The sequence below is a fragment of the Schistocerca americana genome, chromosome 4 (assembly GCF_021461395.2).
Source record: "Schistocerca americana isolate TAMUIC-IGC-003095 chromosome 4, iqSchAmer2.1, whole genome shotgun sequence".
Classification (NCBI taxonomy): domain Eukaryota; kingdom Metazoa; phylum Arthropoda; class Insecta; order Orthoptera; family Acrididae; genus Schistocerca; species Schistocerca americana.
This window is the reverse complement of record NC_060122.1, coordinates 239,383,576-239,404,009: the sequence shown is the minus strand read 5'-3', so window position 1 is coordinate 239,404,009 and position 20,434 is coordinate 239,383,576. Positions and strand designations below refer to the sequence as shown.

Here is a 20,434-nt window from a genome sequence, read left to right as displayed (position 1 = left end):
TTTCTGAAAGTATTTGTATGGAGTGTAGCCATGTATGGAAGTGAAAATTGGACGATAAATAGTTTAGACAAGAAGAGAGTAGAAGCTTTCAAAATGTGGTGCTACATAAGAATGGTGAAATTAAATGGGTAGATCACGTAACTACTGAGGAGGTACTAAACAGAATAGGGGAGAAGAGGAATTTGTGACAAGACTTGACTAGAAGAAGGGATCCTTTGGTACGGCATGTTCTGAGGCATCAACGGACCACCAATTTAGTATTGGAGGGCAGGGTGGTGGGTAAAAATCGTAGAGGGAGACCAAGAGGTGAATACACAAAGCAGATTCAGAAGGATGTAAGTTGCAGTAGTTACTTGGAGAGGAAGAAGCTTGCACAGAATAGAGTATAATGGACAGTTGCATCAAACCAGTCTCTGGACTGAAGACCCCAGCAACAACAACAGCAAAGCATAGAGCTCTCCAATTTTGATTCGTAATAAGCGCCATGCAGTAGTTGTACTAGGGGGCAGGCGGGTCAGAACACTTATTGTCGCATCGAGTTAGTTCGCGCCTGCAGATATGTAACCCATTGAATAGATTTCCAAAGGGAGCTCGCTGTTGCGCCTACGCGAGCAATTCCTGTTAGTGCCTTTATTGATTACACGCACATTTTGATGGTTGCCGCGTTGAAAATGCTGTCTTTATCGAGCACATGTAATTTGAGTTAGAAACTTGTTAACATTCGGCATCCACTGATATGTTTTTGCTTTCTGTACGTTTTGTAATATCAATCAATTGTTTTCTGAACCCCTGGAGGTGTAAGGGGTAGTCATATTAAAACAAGACAGTCGGAAAAAGTAAGCAAATTCTTCATAATTTCAAAAGTAATCGCTGTAACTGTTAATCAGTTTATCCCACTGCCTTCATCTACATCTGCAGTTATTTGATTATTCTGAAATTTATTATATGGCAGAGGGTTCATGGAATCATCTTCAAGATATTTCTTTACGTTCCCCTCTCGAACAGCGCGCAAGGAAAACGAACACCTAATTTGTTTCTTATGAGATCTGACTTCTTTTATTTTATTATGATAATAACCCCTCCCTATGTAGGTGAGCGTCAACAAAATATTTTCACACCGTGAATACAAAGTTGATGGTTGAAATTTTATGAGAAGATCTTGCCGTAACGAGAAACGCCTTTGTTTTAATGATTGTCATCCCAATTCTCGTATCATATCCGTTACGCTCTCTCCCCTATTTCACGATGGTACAAAACGTGCTTCCCTTTTTTTTTAATTTTTGATGTCACCCTTCAATCCTATCTGAAGCAAATCCAACACCGCACATCAATACTCCAGAAAAGGACGGACAAACGTAATGTAAGCAGCCTCATTAGTAGGCCTGCTACGTTCTCTACGTGTTGTAAGTTTGTTTTCATCACCTGATGACTTAAGAAGACGGTAAAATGCTGGAACAATATTCGCGATTGGCTAGCAATCATTATTGTACCAAGGCGAGCACCTTTTCGCCCGAAGGAAGTGGACGGCAACGAATGGAAATCACATGAGGGGAGATCGAGAATGTATGCAGGATATGTAAGGACGTCACAGCGAAACCGCTGCAACGTTGGTCAAAACAACCTTGACAATATTCATTCGGTTGCAGGGTAATGTCCGCCCACATATTGTCAAGACTGTTTCGACTACGCCGCAGAAGCTTCGCTAGGAACCTGTTGCACATCCTCCATACAGTTCCCATCTCTCCCCATGCGACATCCGTTCTTTGGAGCCTTGATGAAAGACATTCGTGGTCGTCTGCTGCTTTGAACGAAAGGGGCACGCCTGGGTACAATCATTGTTTCGTCAGCAACCGTATCGTTTTTGAAATAATGAAAAGTTTCCTTACTTTTCTTCCATCTGTCTCGATTTCATAGGACGGCCCCGTGTAGTTATGAATAACCGCTATATTATTTAGTAGTGTATGTGAAGAGACCAAGATAGAGCGTTATTACAGAAGTAGTATTCCAGTAAAGACAAAAAATGGAAAATCCAGGATGGAATGTAACAATATTATGAAAAGGAAAGTCGCTACACAACTCACAAACACGACTGCTGTCTCAGACAACTGAAACAACACTGCGAGCTGCATCATAAGCGCACGATGGGAGTGGCGGCTGGATGAGGGTAAGGAGGAGGCTGGGGCAGGGAGGGTGAGGGGTAGTATGGCGGGGGTGCCAGACAGTGAAGTGCTGCAGATTAGATGGAGGACAGGAGAGACGTGCAGAGGGGGAGGGGAGGGGGCAGTTGCAGAAAGCGAGAGAAGTAAAAAGACTGAGTGTGATGGTGGAATGAAGGCTGTGTAGTGCTGGAATGGGAACAAGGAAGGGGCCAGATGGGCGAGGACAGTGACTAACGAAGGCTGACAGCAGGAGGGTTACAGGAAGATGGGATGTATTGCAGAGAAAGTTCCCACCTGCGCAATTCAGAAAAGCTGGTGTTGGTGGGAAGGATCCATATGGCACAGGCTGTGAAGCACTCATTGAAATGAAGGATGTCATGGATGGCAGTGTGTTTGGCAACAGGTGGTCTACTTGTTTCTTGGTCACAGTCTGTCAGTGGCCATAACGTGTTGGCTGTCATGCCCACGTAGAATGCAGCACAGTGATTGCAGCTTAGCGTGTAAATCACATGACTAGTTTCACAGGTAGCCCTGCCTTTGATGGGATAGGTGATGTTAGTGACTGTACTGGAGTAGGTGGTGGTAGGAGGATGTATCAGACAGGTCTTGCACCTCGGTCTATTACAGGGGTATGAGTCGTGAGGTAAGGAGTTGGGAGCAGGGCTTGTGTAAGGATGGACGAGTATATTGTGGAGGTTCGGTGGATGGGGGAATACCACTGTGGGAGGAGTGGGAGGAATAGTGGGCAGGACATTTCTCATTTCAGGGCATGACGAAAGGTAGTCGAAACCCTGGTGGAGAATGTAATTCATTTGCTCCAGTCCTGGGTGATACTGAGTTACGATGAGAATGCTCCTCTACGGCCAGATGGTGGGACTTTGGGAGGTGGTAGGAGATTGGAAATATAAGGCAGGGGAGATCTGTTTTTGTATTTGTCCAATAAATTGTCATTGAAGTGCTTTAAGTTAACACATGTGAATAATAGGAAACACTGATTGCTATGTATATGAAATATAGGGATCAGTGAAGATGTAAACCCACAAAACATTTGCTTAGAATCCAAATGCGCAAACTCCTCTTCAGAGTGAAAGATTTTTTCTAGAAACAGCGGCAGGTCTCGGAAACACATTTTATCTGTTAGAAAGTTCCAGAAATACGTTATACTTTAGTATGTAACCACATTTTTATTTTCTCTACAGACTACCGGTTTCAGCCGTAAGTGCCATCATCAGGCCATTCCGTGGCACAGAGTCATCAAGCTAGCTTAGCCAAGTTAAATGTGTTTGTCGGGAATATGTAGAATGTTTCAAAACGCAGGAACGTTAGAAACGTTAAATGTAGTCAGTAGGTGCACCTGACAACTCAAAAACTGCTGAATATCTGCACATTCAGAACAGCGTCACTCGGTCATGTTTAAGTACTAATGTACTATAATGGTGACTAAGATGTTAACTTACGCCGGCCGAAGTGGCCGCGCGGTTCTGGCGCTGCAGTCTGGAACCGCGAGACCGCTACGGTCGCAGGTTCGAATCCTGCCTCGGGCATGGATGTGTGTGATGTCCTTAGGTTAGTTAGGTTTAACTAGTTCTAAGTTCTAGGGGACTAATGACCTCAGCAGTTGAGTCCCATAGTGCTCAGAGCCATTTGAACCATTTTGTTAACTTACGTCTTTTAATCTATATGGTACTGGTGTTCTTACAGTGACTTTCCACTAAGCCAGAGCTCTGCTTATGTGTGGGTCGGCAGGTGCGCCGGCTGGTGGACGAGATAGCGCAGCGCAAGACGTCGCTGTCCAGCGCCGCCTCCAGCCCCAAGAGCGTGCTGGAGAGCGCGCGCGCCGGCTGGAGGCAGATCCGGCCGCTCTTCTCCATGCCGCACCTGCCCTACGCGCTGCTCGTCTTCAGCGTGCAGGCCTGCTGTCTGCTCAGGTAACACCGACACCACGCAGAGTTATGCGGTAAAACCTATCTACGTGGATTTCTTTATTTACATTAGGGACTGAAAACTCATGAAGTCAAGATAGGACATGAAATCTTCTTTAATTGGACTGATTACTAATTCTGGCTAGCAGTCTAGCCATTTTCAGATCTAAGATATAAAACAGATTTTCTCTCATGTTATCACCATACAACAACTTAGAGAAATGCATATAATATGGTAGGGGGTTCAATAGTATACTGTATACACGGATTAATTACAGAATCCATACTATAAAACATTCATGATTAGTGTTGGCGCCATTACGGCTTCATACAACGAAAAAATCTTTCTTAAAATGACAACATTCATATACGATATAACTGAAAACAGCTTTTCAGCGTACATGGCCAGTGTGATTGAACGATGCTCATAAAACTGAAATTTTACCGTAATATAAAGAAGAGGCATTGACAGTAAAACAGTATTTGAATAAGGAACTATCAAATAAAATGACTAAATGTAAAATATATCGTCTTACGAAAGCCGTTATGTGATTACAACTTAGCAACTAACACTCAGTATTTACATCATTTCGTAGCAGGGGTCATCATACGTAGGTTGCTATGACGTGCTACATGTGAATAATATGGCGGCTGATGTCAATTACAATGTTCAAGAAACCCAACATTCGGCATATACATCGTACACAAATGCATGGCCTGTACTGTGGCAAAATAGGGGATGCCAGCCATTGGGTTTTGACACATTGCGTGAAATGAAGACCGCTAGATGGCGTTAGCAGCTGGCTATATAACAATTTAAGAAACAAGATGTAAATATAATAAAAATTAAATAGTTGCCAGCAATACAGCTCTACTAATATTTAAAAAAAGAAAAAAAAAACAGGACTTAAGCGATAATGACTAGCACGATAGCTATCTGCTGATGTTATATAAACCAAGCAATGTAATTTTATGTGATGCTTTATCGTACTGATACTTCACAATTTTAGTTACTGACTCATAATACTTCTACTTTTGTTTTCGATAAATGTCTACACAACAAACGTAAATATTAGGGACATCGGCAACACACAACACTATGATCCACAGGTCAGGTGGAGCTAGTGACAGACAGGTTTTCCATCATTGTGACGGTAATGGTAACAACAGATTATACAACTATTAAACTGAAAAGGATGTAAAATATATGCACAAGATGAGAAACGGCATTTCTTAAAACATATTAAGCTACATGTCTTAACAAGAAAACCTGGTTTCAGGAGCTTCACTCATACGCAACTTTTTGGTGACAAAGTCAACAAACCTGACTATCTACTGGGTTGCTAAAGAACTTCGTTGCGTTTTTCCATAAGTTTAATAAACACAACAGATATACATAACATAGAAGTTTAGTCATCAATAACACTTTCTCCTTCACTGTTTACGTCTTTAATTCCGCGACTGTAGAAGTCAGGCGGTTATGAGGCGAAGAACTCGTCGAGTCATGTTCGGAGCGCATTTTCGTCCTGAGGGAAAGTTCTTGAAGGTTGTTCGATACAAAGGGGGAAAGGTGAAAATTCGGAGGCGCAGGATCGGGTGAATAATGTGGGTGGGGAATGACTTCCCAACCCAACTACTGTATAGCGTTTTTTGTCGGTTTACCAGAGTGCAGGCAGACATTATCATGCAGTAGCATCACTTCACGCAATTTTCTTGGTCGTTGTTCTTGGATTACGTTTGCAAGACGTCTCATTTGTTAACAATAAAAGTCAGCAGTGGTGTTTACACATCGAGGAAGCAATTAATAGTGCACCACACGGTCTCTGCTCCACCTGGTGCATAACATTACCTTTTGAAGATGGAGAATTGCTGCTTTCTTAAGATCAATCATTTATTTCTGTTCCCTACGTTAGCATAATACACCATTTATCGTCACCAATAACGATACAGGATAGTGGACTACAAATAAAAAATAACAATCGCTTAATAAACCCATAGATACTGGAATACCAACGTGTAAAACAAAAGCGCTAAGAACTTATGCACCAACCTAATATATGGTCTGGCCAGCAATGATGGCAAAACACAGCCACAAAACGTGTCACGAAATCGTACATTCTGTAGTGACCACATAACGTGGACACGATCGATAGCCGTAATTGAATGGCCGGGGGACAGTGATATCAGTGGATGCCATTCCCTCCCCTCCCCCCGTTGCCCCCACCCCCCGCCCCCAACTCCTAACGCTCGTCAGTGTCTTCTCATAGTGGCTGTTGGCGACGACACATGAAGTTGCACTGCCCTGCGGGGTAGTTGGGTTAAGGGTGTTAAAACTGGCCATGACGGCGATGGATCAATGAATCTACTAATACTTGAGTCGACTTTTATGCGCGGCCCCTTTGATGCTAAGGTGTACGCAAGCAGGTATGGTACGGAAGACTGACAATATTTATTTTCTCGAATGTAGGTTGCGGTGCAGCCTGAACTGTAACGGAGACAGAGGGTTACGTTAAACTGAAAAGTTTGGTTGTGGGGTGCCGAAGTCAACGAATACAAATATTAATTGATAGCTGTGGTGAAAAGTGTTGTATGTCCACATGATTGCCTTGTAATTCACACTTAAGAATTGGCATAGGTTTCATACATCCACTTTCAGACTATTTCTTGACCGTTGCTGTACACAAGAGCTTGTGGGAAAGGGGAACTGGTGGATCTTTCGGTGCGAGTATGATTTGTTTTACTTTACCATGATGGCCGTTCCTCCCTGTGTTGGTGGGATTCAAAAGAGTATTTTCTCGTTCGAAGTGAATGTTGAAGACTGAGATTATGACTGAAATTTGGTGAAAAAATCTTGTCGAAACGAAAAGAGCCTTTATTTTAAAGACAGAGAGAGAGAGAGAGAGAGAGAGAGATTATATGTTTCGAGAGGAATTTCCCATGTATCAGTACCAGAGAGCTGCAGCCACCTGTATCAAAGAGTTGCTGCCAGTTGATGCTTTGTCCGACTGAACGTAACTGGGGGGGGGGGGGGGGGTGAAGGGAGGAGAGGAGGGAATTGGATGGAGGAGGGCTGGAATGGTTGCTTCTCCCAGTGTCCTCTGCTGGTTGTATTGTAGACCAGAAGGACAGGGTGTCTTAAACTACTTAGCAGACCAGTAGGTTAAGGGAGGAGGAGGGGCTCATAAATCAATCAAGTATGTCCCTGAATGTATGCTTGCCCCGAACGTATTCAACCCGCACTAACAAAACGCTCTGATATCCACTTTTCCCTGCTTACCCCAGTATACACAGTGAACTCGTCACAAACGTCAAACGCTGTGTATACTTCCACACAAGGGGGAGACGTACAGTCATCTCGAAGACGATGTGTAGAGCAGATTGTATATAGTGTTGGGTCTCATATGTATGGAAAGATTCAGAGAATAGAGCAAGAACAGAAATAATGAATGGAGACATCAGATCATTCGTAAGAAAAGCGGCATGTTCTATTTTTCTTTTTGGTCGCTGGGTGATTGATGCTTGAAGTAAGCTTAAATATTCATGCAGCCGATAATAAAAATTGAATTAATATGGAAACCCAGCTACACATGATATTCATTTACCAACCCTCGCTATTATTGCTCGGCAGAATGTATGCACGAAAGACTCCCAAGACATTTTTGCAATGGTTCCAACATTTTCACAATAAAGAAATTAACAAATGTGATAAATTACACGCAATAATCCAGTTTATAGGTAGGTGTGTCTCCTGTTAGTCCTTTAAGTCACCTGAAGTCTGCTGCTGATAAGAATATTTGCATGTACAGTGTTAATGAACTTGAGTAAGGTTACCATGTTATGTAACAGATGATACGCGGAGTGAAGCGTTCCTACAAACAGTACGTTATTTATAGCAACACCAGTACGAATCCCAGCTGTTCAGTATTGTGTGCTCGAAAATATATAAATTATTCTGTGAATTACTTTCGATGAGTATTTTATCTCATGATTACTGAGGAAATTTATTCTGTTCTTCAGCTGGTTTGTCATTGATCTTGTTACGTACAGAAAAATGTGTAAATTCATATCGTATACTGAAATACTTGTAGTTCAGTATAGCCTTCTAATTTTAAAGCAATACTCGCGATTAACTTCTGTCTGCATCCTGGGAAACGTATTCAGTTTTACCGTGCTGCTTAGAAGCTAATCCCGATCTGGTGTGTGGTGTTTCTCTTCTTGTTGTTTGCTGCTGTTATTCACCTCATGGCCTGCTCCTTTGTGAAGCGAATTGGCAGTGCTCTTTTAGTAGCAATGTCGGTCGGTAACGCTTTTATCTCTTCTTCAGTACTTTTTGACTTACGACATGGTTCATATTTTCCTAGGGCCATCCAAATTTTAAGATGTGAGTGATGTATTTTAAGGGGAACGCTCGAATGGCCTGACACGGCCAAGTTTGCTGCTTCACCATTGTCTCAGTCGAGCCCCGTTCCTCGTGATTGACATCTACATATGCTCCTACATATATACTCCGCAAGTCACTACACGGTGCGTGTGTAGAGGGTACACTGTACCACTGTTCATTTCTTTTCCTGTTCCACTGGCAAACAGACGAAGGGAAAAACGAGTGTCTCTAGGCTTCCGTACGAGACCTGATTTTTTTACCTTGTCTTCACGGTCCTTATGCGAAATATACGTTGACGGCAATAGAATCGATCTACAGTCAGCATCTAATAACGATTCCCTAAATTTTCTCAGTAAAATAAAGTGCCGTGTGGCTAGAGCCTCCCGTTCGCCTGGTGCAAATCTTTCGAGTTGACGCCACTCTGGCGACTTGCGCGTCGATTGGGACGAAATGATAATGATAAGGACAACACAACGCCGAGTTTCTGAGCGGAGAAAATCACCGACCCAACTGGAAATCGAACCCGGGCCGTTGTGTATGACATTCCGACGCGCTGATCACTCACCTACCAGGAGCAGACATTTTCTCAGTAGTGTTCCTCGAAATGAACGTCCCTTACAGCCCGGGGTTCACATTTGAGCTCCCGAAGCGTTTCTTTAACGGTGGGTTGTTGGCTGAATCTCCAGGTAACAATGTTGACTGAATCTCCAGGTAACAAATCTAGCAGCTTCGATGTCTTCTTTTAATCCGACTTTGTTGGGATCCCAAGCACTAGAGCAGCACTCAAGAATGGGTAGTATTAATTTCTACACGCAATGTTCTTTGCAGGTAAGCCACACATTCCTAAAACCCCCACAATAAATCGACGTTACTATGTCAAGCAGCACACCACTAATACTGTATTCGAACGCTAAAATATTGTTCTCCCAACTCATCTGCTTTAACTCAAATTTTTGTATATTTAGGCATTGAGAGAAAGCTGCCAATCATCACAACCTACAGAAATGCTGTCTGAGTCATCCCGTATCCTTGTACAGCCACTCAGCGACGATACTTTTCCGTACACTACAGCGTCATCAGCAAAAAATTGCAAATTGCTGCTGTTTCTACACGCTTACTCCACAAGCCACCGTTCGGTGCGTGACGGAAGGTACCGTGTAGCACTACTAGTCATTCCCTTTCCCGTTCCAATCGTAAATAGAGCGAGAGAAAAAACATTATCTGTATCTACCAAATCTGGCAGCCTGCCTCTTAATTGCTTCGATTTCTTCCTTTACCCTGACCTGGTGCGGATCTCAAACTCTGGAGCAATACTCAAGGAAAGGTGGCACTAGCGTCCAATGTGCGATCTCCTTTACAGATGAACCACATTTACCCAAAATTCCCCCAACAAACCGAAGTGGACCTTTCGTCTTCCCTACCACAATCCTCACATGTTCTTTCCATTTCATATCGCTTTGCAGCGTTACGCCCAGATATTTAAACGACGTGACTGTGACAAGCAGGACACTAATGCTGTAATCGAACATTACGTGTTTGTTTTTCCTACTCATCTGCATTAACTTACTTCTTTTTTCTACATTTAAAAGTAGCTGCCATTCGTCAGAGCAATCAGAAATCTTGTGTAAGTCGTCTTGTACCCTCCTACAGTCACTCAACGACGACACCTTCCCACACAGCAGAGCATCATCAGCAAACAACAACAGATTGCTGCCCACCCTGTCCGCTGGATCATATACGCATACACCAAATGATAGGGGTCCTGTCGCACTTCCCTGGGGCACAACTGGCTATGAACACTAGCCGTAGAAGAGAACGTACTGGGTTCTATTACTTAAGAAGTCTTCGTGCCACTCACACATCTCAGAATCTATTCTGTATGGGCGTACCTTCGTTAACATCTGCTGTGGGACACAGTGTCAAACGTTCCTCGGAAATCTAGAAATATGGAACCTGCCTCTTGCCCTTCATACATAGTCCCAAAGTTCGCAGTTATGTCATGTGAGAAAAATGGAAGCTGAGTTTCTAAAACCGTGCTGATTCGTGCACAGAAGGTCGTCGGTCTCAAGGAAATTTATTATATTCGAACTAAGAAAATGTTCAAGAATTCTGCAGCAAACCCATGTTAAGGATAGTGGTGTGTAATTTCGCGGGGCCGTTCTTTTCCCCATCTTATATACAGGAGTCATCTGCGCTTTTTTCCAGTCAGTGGGGAAATGGCACTGGGCGAGAGATTTACGATAAATAGAAGCTAAATTAGGGCAATGCCGCAGAGTGCTTTTTGTAAAACCGAATTTGGATTCCATCCGGACATGGCGACGTACTTGTTTTCAACTCTTTCAACTGTTTCTCTACGCCAAGGATGCCGATTACTATATCGTCCATACGCTCAATCCGTCAGCTCGTTTGTGTATATAGAAAACAAGACCGGTTTTGTCACATTTCCCTGGGGGCACTCCTGACAATACCCTTGTCTATGACGCACAGTCGCCGTCCAGGACAATATACTGGGTTCTATTAATTAAAAAGTCTTCTTGCCACTGCGATATATGGGAACCTATTCCGTATACCATGAGTTTGTTAACAGTCTGCAATGGGGCACTGCGCCAATTGCTTTCCGGAAATCTAGGAGTATGGAATCTACCTTTTGCATTCGGCCGTAGTTCGCAGGATGTCCTGTGAGAAAAGGGCAAGCTGATTTTCGCACGAGCAATATTTTCTTAATCCTTGCTAATTCGTGGACAGAAGCTCTTCTGTCTCAACGAAATTCATTACACTCGGACTCAGGATATCCTCAAAATTCTGCAGTAAACCATTGTTAAGGCTACAGATCTGTCGTTTTGCGGGGCCGTTCTTCCACCCTTCTTATTTAAAGGGGTCTCCAGCGCCTTTTTCGAGTCTCTTGGGACTTTACACTTGGCGAGAGATTCCTGATAAATGCAAGCTATGTAAGGTGCAAGTACCGAAGAATAATCTCTATAAAACTGAATTGGTATTCCATCCAGATCTGCCGACTTCTTGTTTTCTTTTCAACTCTTTTAGTTGCTTCTCAAAAACATCGACGCCTATTTCTATGTCCCCGATACGGGACTCTCGACATAAACGGAACGTTAAGCTCTAAACTTCAGAGGTATTGGACAATTTCCAACAGTACAAGGAAGGTACAACATTAGGTATAAGTCGCTGAATAATAACATTTCAAAAAGGTTTGCCTGCGTGAATATAAGTTATCTTATTTTAAAGTGGAGTAACTTCCTATGAGCTTACAAATAGGGAGTCTCAACTTTCGTGGTCTGGTAACATTTTTAAAGCATTTAAACTTCCGTCCGAAGATTGGTTTGATTAAGCTCTCAAAGCTAGTCTCTCTTATTCAAGTCCTGACTCATCCACCGTCCGGTATTATGGATTCTTACCTGTCCGCAAAATGTTCTCTACAAAGAACTACAGAGTGTTCATAAAGTACTCTCGGTGGCATCAAGTCCCGCCATGTATGGTGCCGTGTATGCGAAGGGGAGGGGGGGGGGGGGTGATTTCGACACTCCCGAGGGACAGCATCAACAGCAAGCGTCGGCCCAGCGGCTACATCAAGACGCACATCCTTTCCAGCTGCTCCAAGAACTATTTCGGACACGACGTTGGATATTATGAGTCATTCGTTGGCGGTGGGTCTGGAATACACTCTGGCGAAGAGGAGTTGGAGCTGTCAGGACAGGATTCATCCAGCTTCTCCAACGTGAGAAATTCTACCTTCTGCTCCCAACCAACCAAATGCCTGGTGTCTCTAGCACTTGGTGCAAACTCTATTATAGTACAGCTCTCAGATGTCAATTCGTTACGCATCACTGGAATTGCAGGAAACAAGATCTACTGTCCGTGAAGTGTTACATAAGTGATCGCATACCAACTACAAACGGTCCAACCATTGCAGCTAAACGGTTATCCTCTGCATTACGCATTTCTGTCTTCCATGCTGCCCTCCATAGATACAGCAATGGCTACCTGAAAAAACGCCTCTTTTCAGATGAATGAACATTTTTCAATTCTGGACATTTTAATCCCCACAAAATTATTATTTGGGCCCCCTAAACCCACACTACACACGTTAACACAGTCGTGACAACTTTCTCAATGACTCATGTGACATTACAGGGTGCTGGCCAATTTTTCTACGCAGAGAACTTGACAAGCTAGAAGAGCTCCTGCTGCCACAAATGGAACAACTGTAGCCTTCTATCATCTTCCAGCATGATGGTGCACCCTCATGTTGGAGTTTTAATGTTCGAGGTTTGCTGAATGAAACATTTCCTAAGAGCTGGATGGATCATGATGGTCCCATCGCATGGAACCGCCTCCCCCCGCCCCCTCTCTACTTCATTATACTTCTTTTTTTTTTGGGAGGGGGGTTAAATTAAGACAAGCGTTGCAGTACATAACATCAGTCATTAATACTGCTGACCTTCGTGGACGAATCAATGAAGCAATCAGGACTAACGATGCTACAATGCTGACCCAACAAGGGCAGTAATGTATGTCACTGGTTTCAGTACCGCAATCTGCTACATTCGACGCAACATTCAGCCACGCCTGTAAGCAAGAAACCCTATCAGCCTACTTCTTACAGGTTAACAATTCCACAAGCACAAAACCAACGACAGCTTCCGGTTCACGCTGTTCAACGATAAGATAATAAATGTTGTTGACGTTGTCAATCAGAATATGCGACAAAACAGTGTTCAAAATTCAAATTTGTGTGAAATCTTATGGGACTTAACTGCTAAGGTCATCAGTCCCTAAGCTTACACACTACTTAACCTAAATTATCCTAAGGACAAACACACACACCCATGCCCGAGGGAGGACTCGAACCTCCGCCGGGACCAGCCGCACAATCCATGACTGCAGCGCCCGCCCTAGACCGCTCGGCTAATCCCGCTCGGCAAAACAGTGTTATTGATGATACTGACATCCGGCACCTCGAAACAAAAATATTTCATTCTCTTCCTGCGTAAATTATGAAGTATATAAAACTACTGCAGTGAAGCGCCACATTAGCTAACTCCAAAATAGAAGGTTTTGGAACGAGAGTTATTCATTAGTAACCTGATATCGTCCTGTTATTCGAAACATGGTTTAAGTCTCAACAGACTGTCCACTTTAAAAATTATGTCATAATACGGGAGGAACGTCTCGATCGGAATGGTGGCGTTGCTATGTTGCTAAAATATTCGCTACCGCATTAACCATATTTGCTCAGTGTAAGGAACAACGATACCGAATTAATGTAGTTGCTCTGCGGATACAATCTTCTCACAAAAACTTTACAGATGTCTCGGTGTATAAAGAATCTCACCATAGTATCTCTTACTATGGTACATTCGCTTTTAAACAGATTTTCTACAATAGATGTTTGTACCCTCTGTTTTTTTCTGAACTTTCTAATTGGCACGGTAAAACAGATTCCGTGAGATCCGATCATTTCCCAGAAAAGTTCCACATTAATATAGAAGTTGATACTACACAAGTATGTTACGCTAATAGTGAAAGGGAAATAGTGGAAATCAGCTGGGACAGATATAATGGCACACTTAGATAGACGCTCGAAAGCATGTAACGTGACTTATAGGAAGACGACACGTATCAAGCTTTAACCAACGCCATAGATTTCACTGGGGTCAAGAGTCTTTAAAATAAATAAATAAATAAAAAAAAAGTTCACTGCTATGACGCAACATTTCCATCCATCTTGAAATCCTGAATGCTGTCGTGAAGTTGCAAAACGCATACTTTCTTTGATAACCTATCGCCAGAAATCTACCTTGGAAAATTTCTTCGGAGTGCGAAAAATAAATGAGAATGAATTTATTAATTCTCGAAAAAACGACAGTTGCATTGAATTTTGCTCTCCACTCAATAAAGCAACCAGTATTACATGTATTTGGTATAAAACAAAAGGTTGCTTTCGCCTCTTCCATTCCCACTGCCTGGTTGGAGGACGTTATCGATATGCTCGCTCCTCCCACGGTGCCATCTCTAATCCGTCTGCACTTGACGATGACCGACATCATACCCTAATTCGTCCCCTCACTCAAGAAGAAACCAATGAAGCTTTGAAATCAACGGGTGACAGAAGTCGTGATACTGATTTTTTTCATTACTCTATGCTTGCGAACCTGCTCATGGAAGCGAAGGATTTGCGCTTGTACATTTTTAACCGGTATTAGATACAACAGGACCTCACTACAACAGGGACGTCGCAAGTCTTAATTCCAAGTCTGAAGAGCGGGAAAGATCCAAATGTGGCCTCTAAATACCGACCGATCACGTCGTCGTCATATGTTGCAAAAACTCTCGAAGACTGGAATGGTGGCTTGAAAATCGTTAATTTGACGCCTCGGCGTCAACACGGGTTCAGAAAAGACAATGGGACTGTGGATAATCTGCGTTCACTTCTGCCTTTAAAACGAAACAGTCGTTGCCGCTTTTCTTGACTCTAAGGGAGCTTATGATCACGTGCACATTCTAGTTTTCTTGGACAATTTGACTGAATCCGGTATTCCTTCAAGGATGGTTTATGATATCAGTATTCTGGTATCTCGAAGAACAGTCTACGTCAGATTCAAAGGCAAATTGTTTGGATCAGGGCTTGCCACAGAGTGTAATTTTTAACCCCTCTTGTAGACTCTATACACTCATGATTTAGAACGCATGATCTCTCCTCCCACTAAAATGTTACAGTATGTGGAGGCATATGTATTTTTTCCACTGCCGAGTCGTATCTTTAGGCCATTAATCACTGCCATAGCACACATCGACGAATGGCTGTCTACTAAGGGGATGGAGGTTTCAGCTGTTCGCATTAATGGTCATGCCACGTGTGGAAAGTGCACTTTCCAGATGAAATCTCATGCTCGAATCCTAGGTATGTTATTTGAATCTCAGTTAAGCTAGACGCCTTACATTCTTCCTACTGTTACTAAGCGTGAAGAAGGTTTAACCGTAATTCGCACACTCACTCGTGTGTGCTGGGAAGCGCATCAGAGTACCTTACAATGTACCGAGGATTATTCGATCTCGACTAGATTGTGAGTGTGCAGTTTCACAATGCGCCTAAGTTTATCTCTCCAAATCAGATACTCTTCAATACAGTGCCATTCATATGTGGTTTGGAGCCATCCGTTCGACACCCACGAATGCTCTTTTAGTGGAGGCAGGGAAGAAGCTCTTGAGAACTAGACGCCAAATGTTGTCAGGTAAATTCCACGTTCAAGGCCCCTACTCACGGACAGTAAGATTGCATTTATCGATTACGGACTGCCTCCTACGGAAGAAATTAAATTCCGGCCGTCTGTATCAGCTTTGACACTTGATCTCTATCACACGTTCTATTCGTCGTTTTTCGCTTTTGCCTTGATTTGAATATGATCTTGACACACCCAGCTGCCAGGTTCCACTCTGTTATTTTCAGACAATCAGTTCGGCCAATGTTGATGTCAGTTTGAGCTTTAATTGTCTCACTGTAGCTCAGTGACCTGATTATCTACGTGTTTTTACCGATGGATCCAAAATTCCACGAGAGGAGTATGCTGGATGTGCGTTTCTGTGCACTCAGCTCCAAGTCTGGAAAGCCTTCAGATTGCCTAAAAGACCTTCTGTCTTTAATACAGAGAGAGTTACAGTTTTTGGAGGAACTCAAGTCGGTATCTTCAGGTCCCTTATCAAAGATGTTCATTCATTGTGTCTGACTCCCAGAGCGTTCTTGAAAATATTCGATACTGGAGATGGCACAAAACAAACAACCGTTATATAACGGATGTAGTTTTGGAATATATTCACAGTATAGGTAGGAGGTTGACCATCGATTTGCTGTGGGTGCACTCTCACTCTGTCATCCGCTAGACTGAGGGAGTTGACGCCTTAGCGAAGCGAGCCGTCTCTGTAAGCACTGACCTTGGTCTAAAATTGCCGTAAACCGACTACCTACGTGAGGTCAAGAGCTACACAGAACATCAATGGTAAGAGATGTGGGACGTTTCCGAACGAACGAAAGATTGTTATTATGCGGGGTCACAATCTCTAATTCCTGCGACACTGGGTTACTGGGACACATTTGGACCGATCAGTGATATCTACTGTCGTTCGACTCCGCTTCAACCACACCTCTTTTCCTCTTCATCTACATCGAATCAACGTTTACAGTGGTCCCGGCGGAGGCTCGAGTCCTCCCTCGGGCATGGGTGTGTGTGAGTTTGTCCTTAGGATAATTTAGGTTAATTAGTGTGTAAGCTTAGGGACTGATGACGTTGGCAGTTAAGTCCCATAAGATTTCACACACATTTGAACATTTGAACGTTTACAGTTCTCCTGCATTCTGAATCTAAAGCTGATGCAAACATATCTTTTTTTCGTATCCAAATGTTGACTGTGAAAAGCTAAACTTTTTGAAGACATTGCTGAATACGGGATACGACCTCGTCAGTCAGCTTCTTTTTGTTTTCCAATGACATTCAACTTTAGAAAGTGATTTTTAATTTCGTTAAGAGTATCGGAAAAATGTGTAGTTTCTATTAGTATATGTTTTTCATTTTTATGTCTTGCTTGTGATGCAATTTTGGTGATGTTGTGAACTGATAAATCACAACTGTCTAATTTACTTTCGAGTCTATTTATTATCAGTTTATATTGGACAAATATCTGACAGTTTGAGCTTATTTCTGCAAATATGACTTGATGTACTTTTTCATGAAATTCAGTGCACAGTGTAACCTTGCGTTTTAGGCAGCTAAATAGAGTACACACTCTAGAGCAGTGATGGTCAACCATTTTTGCTAAGGAGCCAATAATGACATTCTGAGGCGGCACCTCTGGCCGGATATATGCTGATTTTATTATATATTCGTAACATACATAAATTAATATGTTTTGAGTCCACAGTAGACTAGTAAAGGCATAAGTTGGTCGCCGGTCTCCAACGACTGATCGTTAAAAGTCGGCACCGTTCTGAATCCTTCCTGTCGACCGCTCTGTTTCAGATTGCTGCCACCATCAGCGACCCCAAAGCTGTAATGCTGTAATTGTCTGATGAAGCATTTTTCTGTTGGTTGTACGAGCAGATGATTAACTGATTAAGAACAGTAATTCTACGTACATTGAAAGCACTATGCAATGTGAGACACTACAGGAAATTAGAATTATATTAATACCTTCAGCTGCTGGTGGGCGTTGATATATATCAACGGGACAGGTGAAAATGTTTGCCCCGATAGGGACTCGAACCCGGGACCCCCTGCTTACATCCATCTTCTTTTTTTTTATCTCATTTTCTTCTATATTGTTCGTTGAATTCGTTCTGGGCGGACGTCCGATGACACCCGTTCAGGTTCGTCGTTAATCCGTTCATCCAGTTTCTTATTACAGAGGCTAGCTAATGCCATCTGAGCCACCGAGGGCACAGAGGATAGTGCGACTGCAGGGACTATCTCGCGCACTCCTCCCGCAAGACCCACATTCTCACCTTGTATGTCCACACATTACATTCGTAGTGTCCCTAACCAACACACTCATTACTCGTCGAAGACATTCTTTCCAAGTCCCGTAAGAGTTCGGGTAATACGTGTGCATCCGCACAGAAGATGAAGATCCGAAAGAACAGACACCATATCCATATAAACTACCGCAAATGTTTACTAAATGTTTTGAATTGCTTTATGATACAACGATATTAATTTAATTTCATATTACTTGCTGGAAATAGACTAAGAACAGCATCTGAAGATGTTAATCTCTGTATTGTCCATTTCTGAGTACATGCTACTTCCGTGTCAAAGTTTATACCATAGCAGCTGATCGTTACAACTTGCACGCGTCTGTCAGTTGTCGCTATTGGAAGACTAACAGTAAATCATACATTTTTTTCGGATCCTGTAACACCGCAGTGGCTGCGCTGCTTCCCCTCTGCCCCTGAAATAAGCGATCAATTTTGTTTGATTCACAGTCGAGCTTACCAAAGTCAATTATGGTTAAGCACGTCTTAAGTTATTACTGTCTATGTAAGTCTTCTTGTTTGCTACTGAATAGAAAAGCTAAACTATTAAGAAGCTCTTAACGTTGAAACCTTCCCGTCTCCTCTATATCTCTTTGTTACGCAACCTTCCCTTGTACAATAACCTATCAAACCTTTCCTTAGGATTTCTATCTCTTGCTTAATAATAACAAATGAAATCTTCCCTTTGAAATTAATCCTCTTTCTCAATCTTCGCATACATATTTAAATGCTGCTTATTAAAAGCGATTTTCTGATTATTTCGACGAAACATAGAATGTGTCGTCGTCGTGGCCCTCAGTCGTTACCTGCAATAACCCAAAACTGTTCCTTACCTTTTTCACTGTTACTGGATCGCCATCTGACTGCTACATCGAACTGCGACATGAATATACTTACTCTGTTTTACTATATTCTATTAGCTGCTGGTGGGCTGTCATAATAAGTGGCTGTATTTATTACGAAAGCTGACATTATTCGTTAATAGCAAAGCTGACGTTATTCTTTAACTAATTTGACTGAAGTTACGTAATTCATAGTTAAACTTTTTCTTGACAACAATAAAATTTTGCAAATTACGTTGATGGTTTTTGGGATGGAGTATAATCAGTAATGCAATATTGCTGGCAAAAATTAATTATATTCTGAAAAAGATTCTCCATATATTTACTGTTGTTAATGAAATTATTTTACAAACGTTCAAATGGGACTTACTTTTTACAATAATCTTACAACTAGCATTGCGCAAACATACCTTCAGTAGTCTTGGGTTTGTCAAAAAAAATAATTCAATAATATTAGTTCCTCTTATGATAATAGTTAGCTGATGTCTTTGTACATCCGTTTATAATCTCTTGTAAATCATAGCTAGTGGCTGACAAGCATACCGCTCCTCTCAACCTCTCGCTTCAGACCTGCTACCGACTCACTTCACATCGCGCTTACTACCGACTTCCTACGAATGCTAAAGTGCGGTCTCTCCCGCCAACAATGCTTTCTGGTGCAGACAATCCCTTCTACCATTACAAAATGTATCAATGCGCGGTCTTTCCCGCTCTTTTCTTAAATTGTATCCATACGCGATCTCTCCCACCCTTTTTAAAATTATATCAATGTGCGGTCTCTCCCGCCAACAATACTTTGGTGCAGACATTCCCTGCTACCACAATTATTTCCAAAATGACAAATATTAATTATTCCTACTTAATTCTATTGATAAAATATAAACATCTTTCATAAATTGTGGTTTGACAATAGACAACAGAAACATACACGTCTTACAATGTTGATTGGCGTTTCTGGATTCGACTATTACTTGCCAGATGCAGGTTATTATAAAATACAGCTGAGAAATGCAGGCCGCATGAACACTTGATTCGGCATCGGTTTGACTACCACTGCTCTAGAGGGGGGGGGGGGGGGGGGGGGGGGGGGAAAGAAAAATGTGAGGGGGAAGAAACAGGCGCCGAGGAACATCAGTCAGCTCGCTCACGGACAGATGCAGCTAGTACATGCTACCCGGCACGTTGCCTTATTGCATGTGTTCAGCTCGTAAGCGAACTACAGGACCACCTCCGCCCACGGGACAGAAGATACGCTCGCGCACACTACGCTCCAGCCTGCTTCATTCTGACTGCCCATGCGTCTCCTGTTTGCCCATCCCTGTGTATCATTGCCCACGTACGCCCGGCACCCGTGGGAGAGAACTCGAAATGAAACGCCCGTCAGAGGGTAAAAAAAGTTACATCCGTATGTTGGGGCTACTTTATGGCTTATGGTGTGAATGGCGGCAGCACGTCTGCTCCTGCGGTTTGTTGTATCCTCTGTGGCATGAATAATGATTCTTACCCGATATTCACATGGTCACCTGGTACCTTACAGGTTCCTGAAGACGGTGTCATATAGCACTAAAATCGATTGAAAGTGAAATAAG

At 42.7% G+C, this 20,434-nt stretch overlaps 1 protein-coding gene across 1 annotated transcript in view; it reads left to right on the top strand.

The window, feature by feature from the left end:
- The window catches only part of LOC124613210 (probable metabolite transport protein CsbC), a 210,275-nt gene that overhangs the window by 130,270 nt on the left and 59,571 nt on the right, over positions 1–20,434 (top strand). The window contains exon 7 of the mRNA XM_047141885.1: positions 3,906–4,087. Coding sequence (XP_046997841.1) covers positions 3,906–4,087 — 182 coding nt within the window. The remainder of the gene's footprint in view (positions 1–3,905; positions 4,088–20,434) is intronic.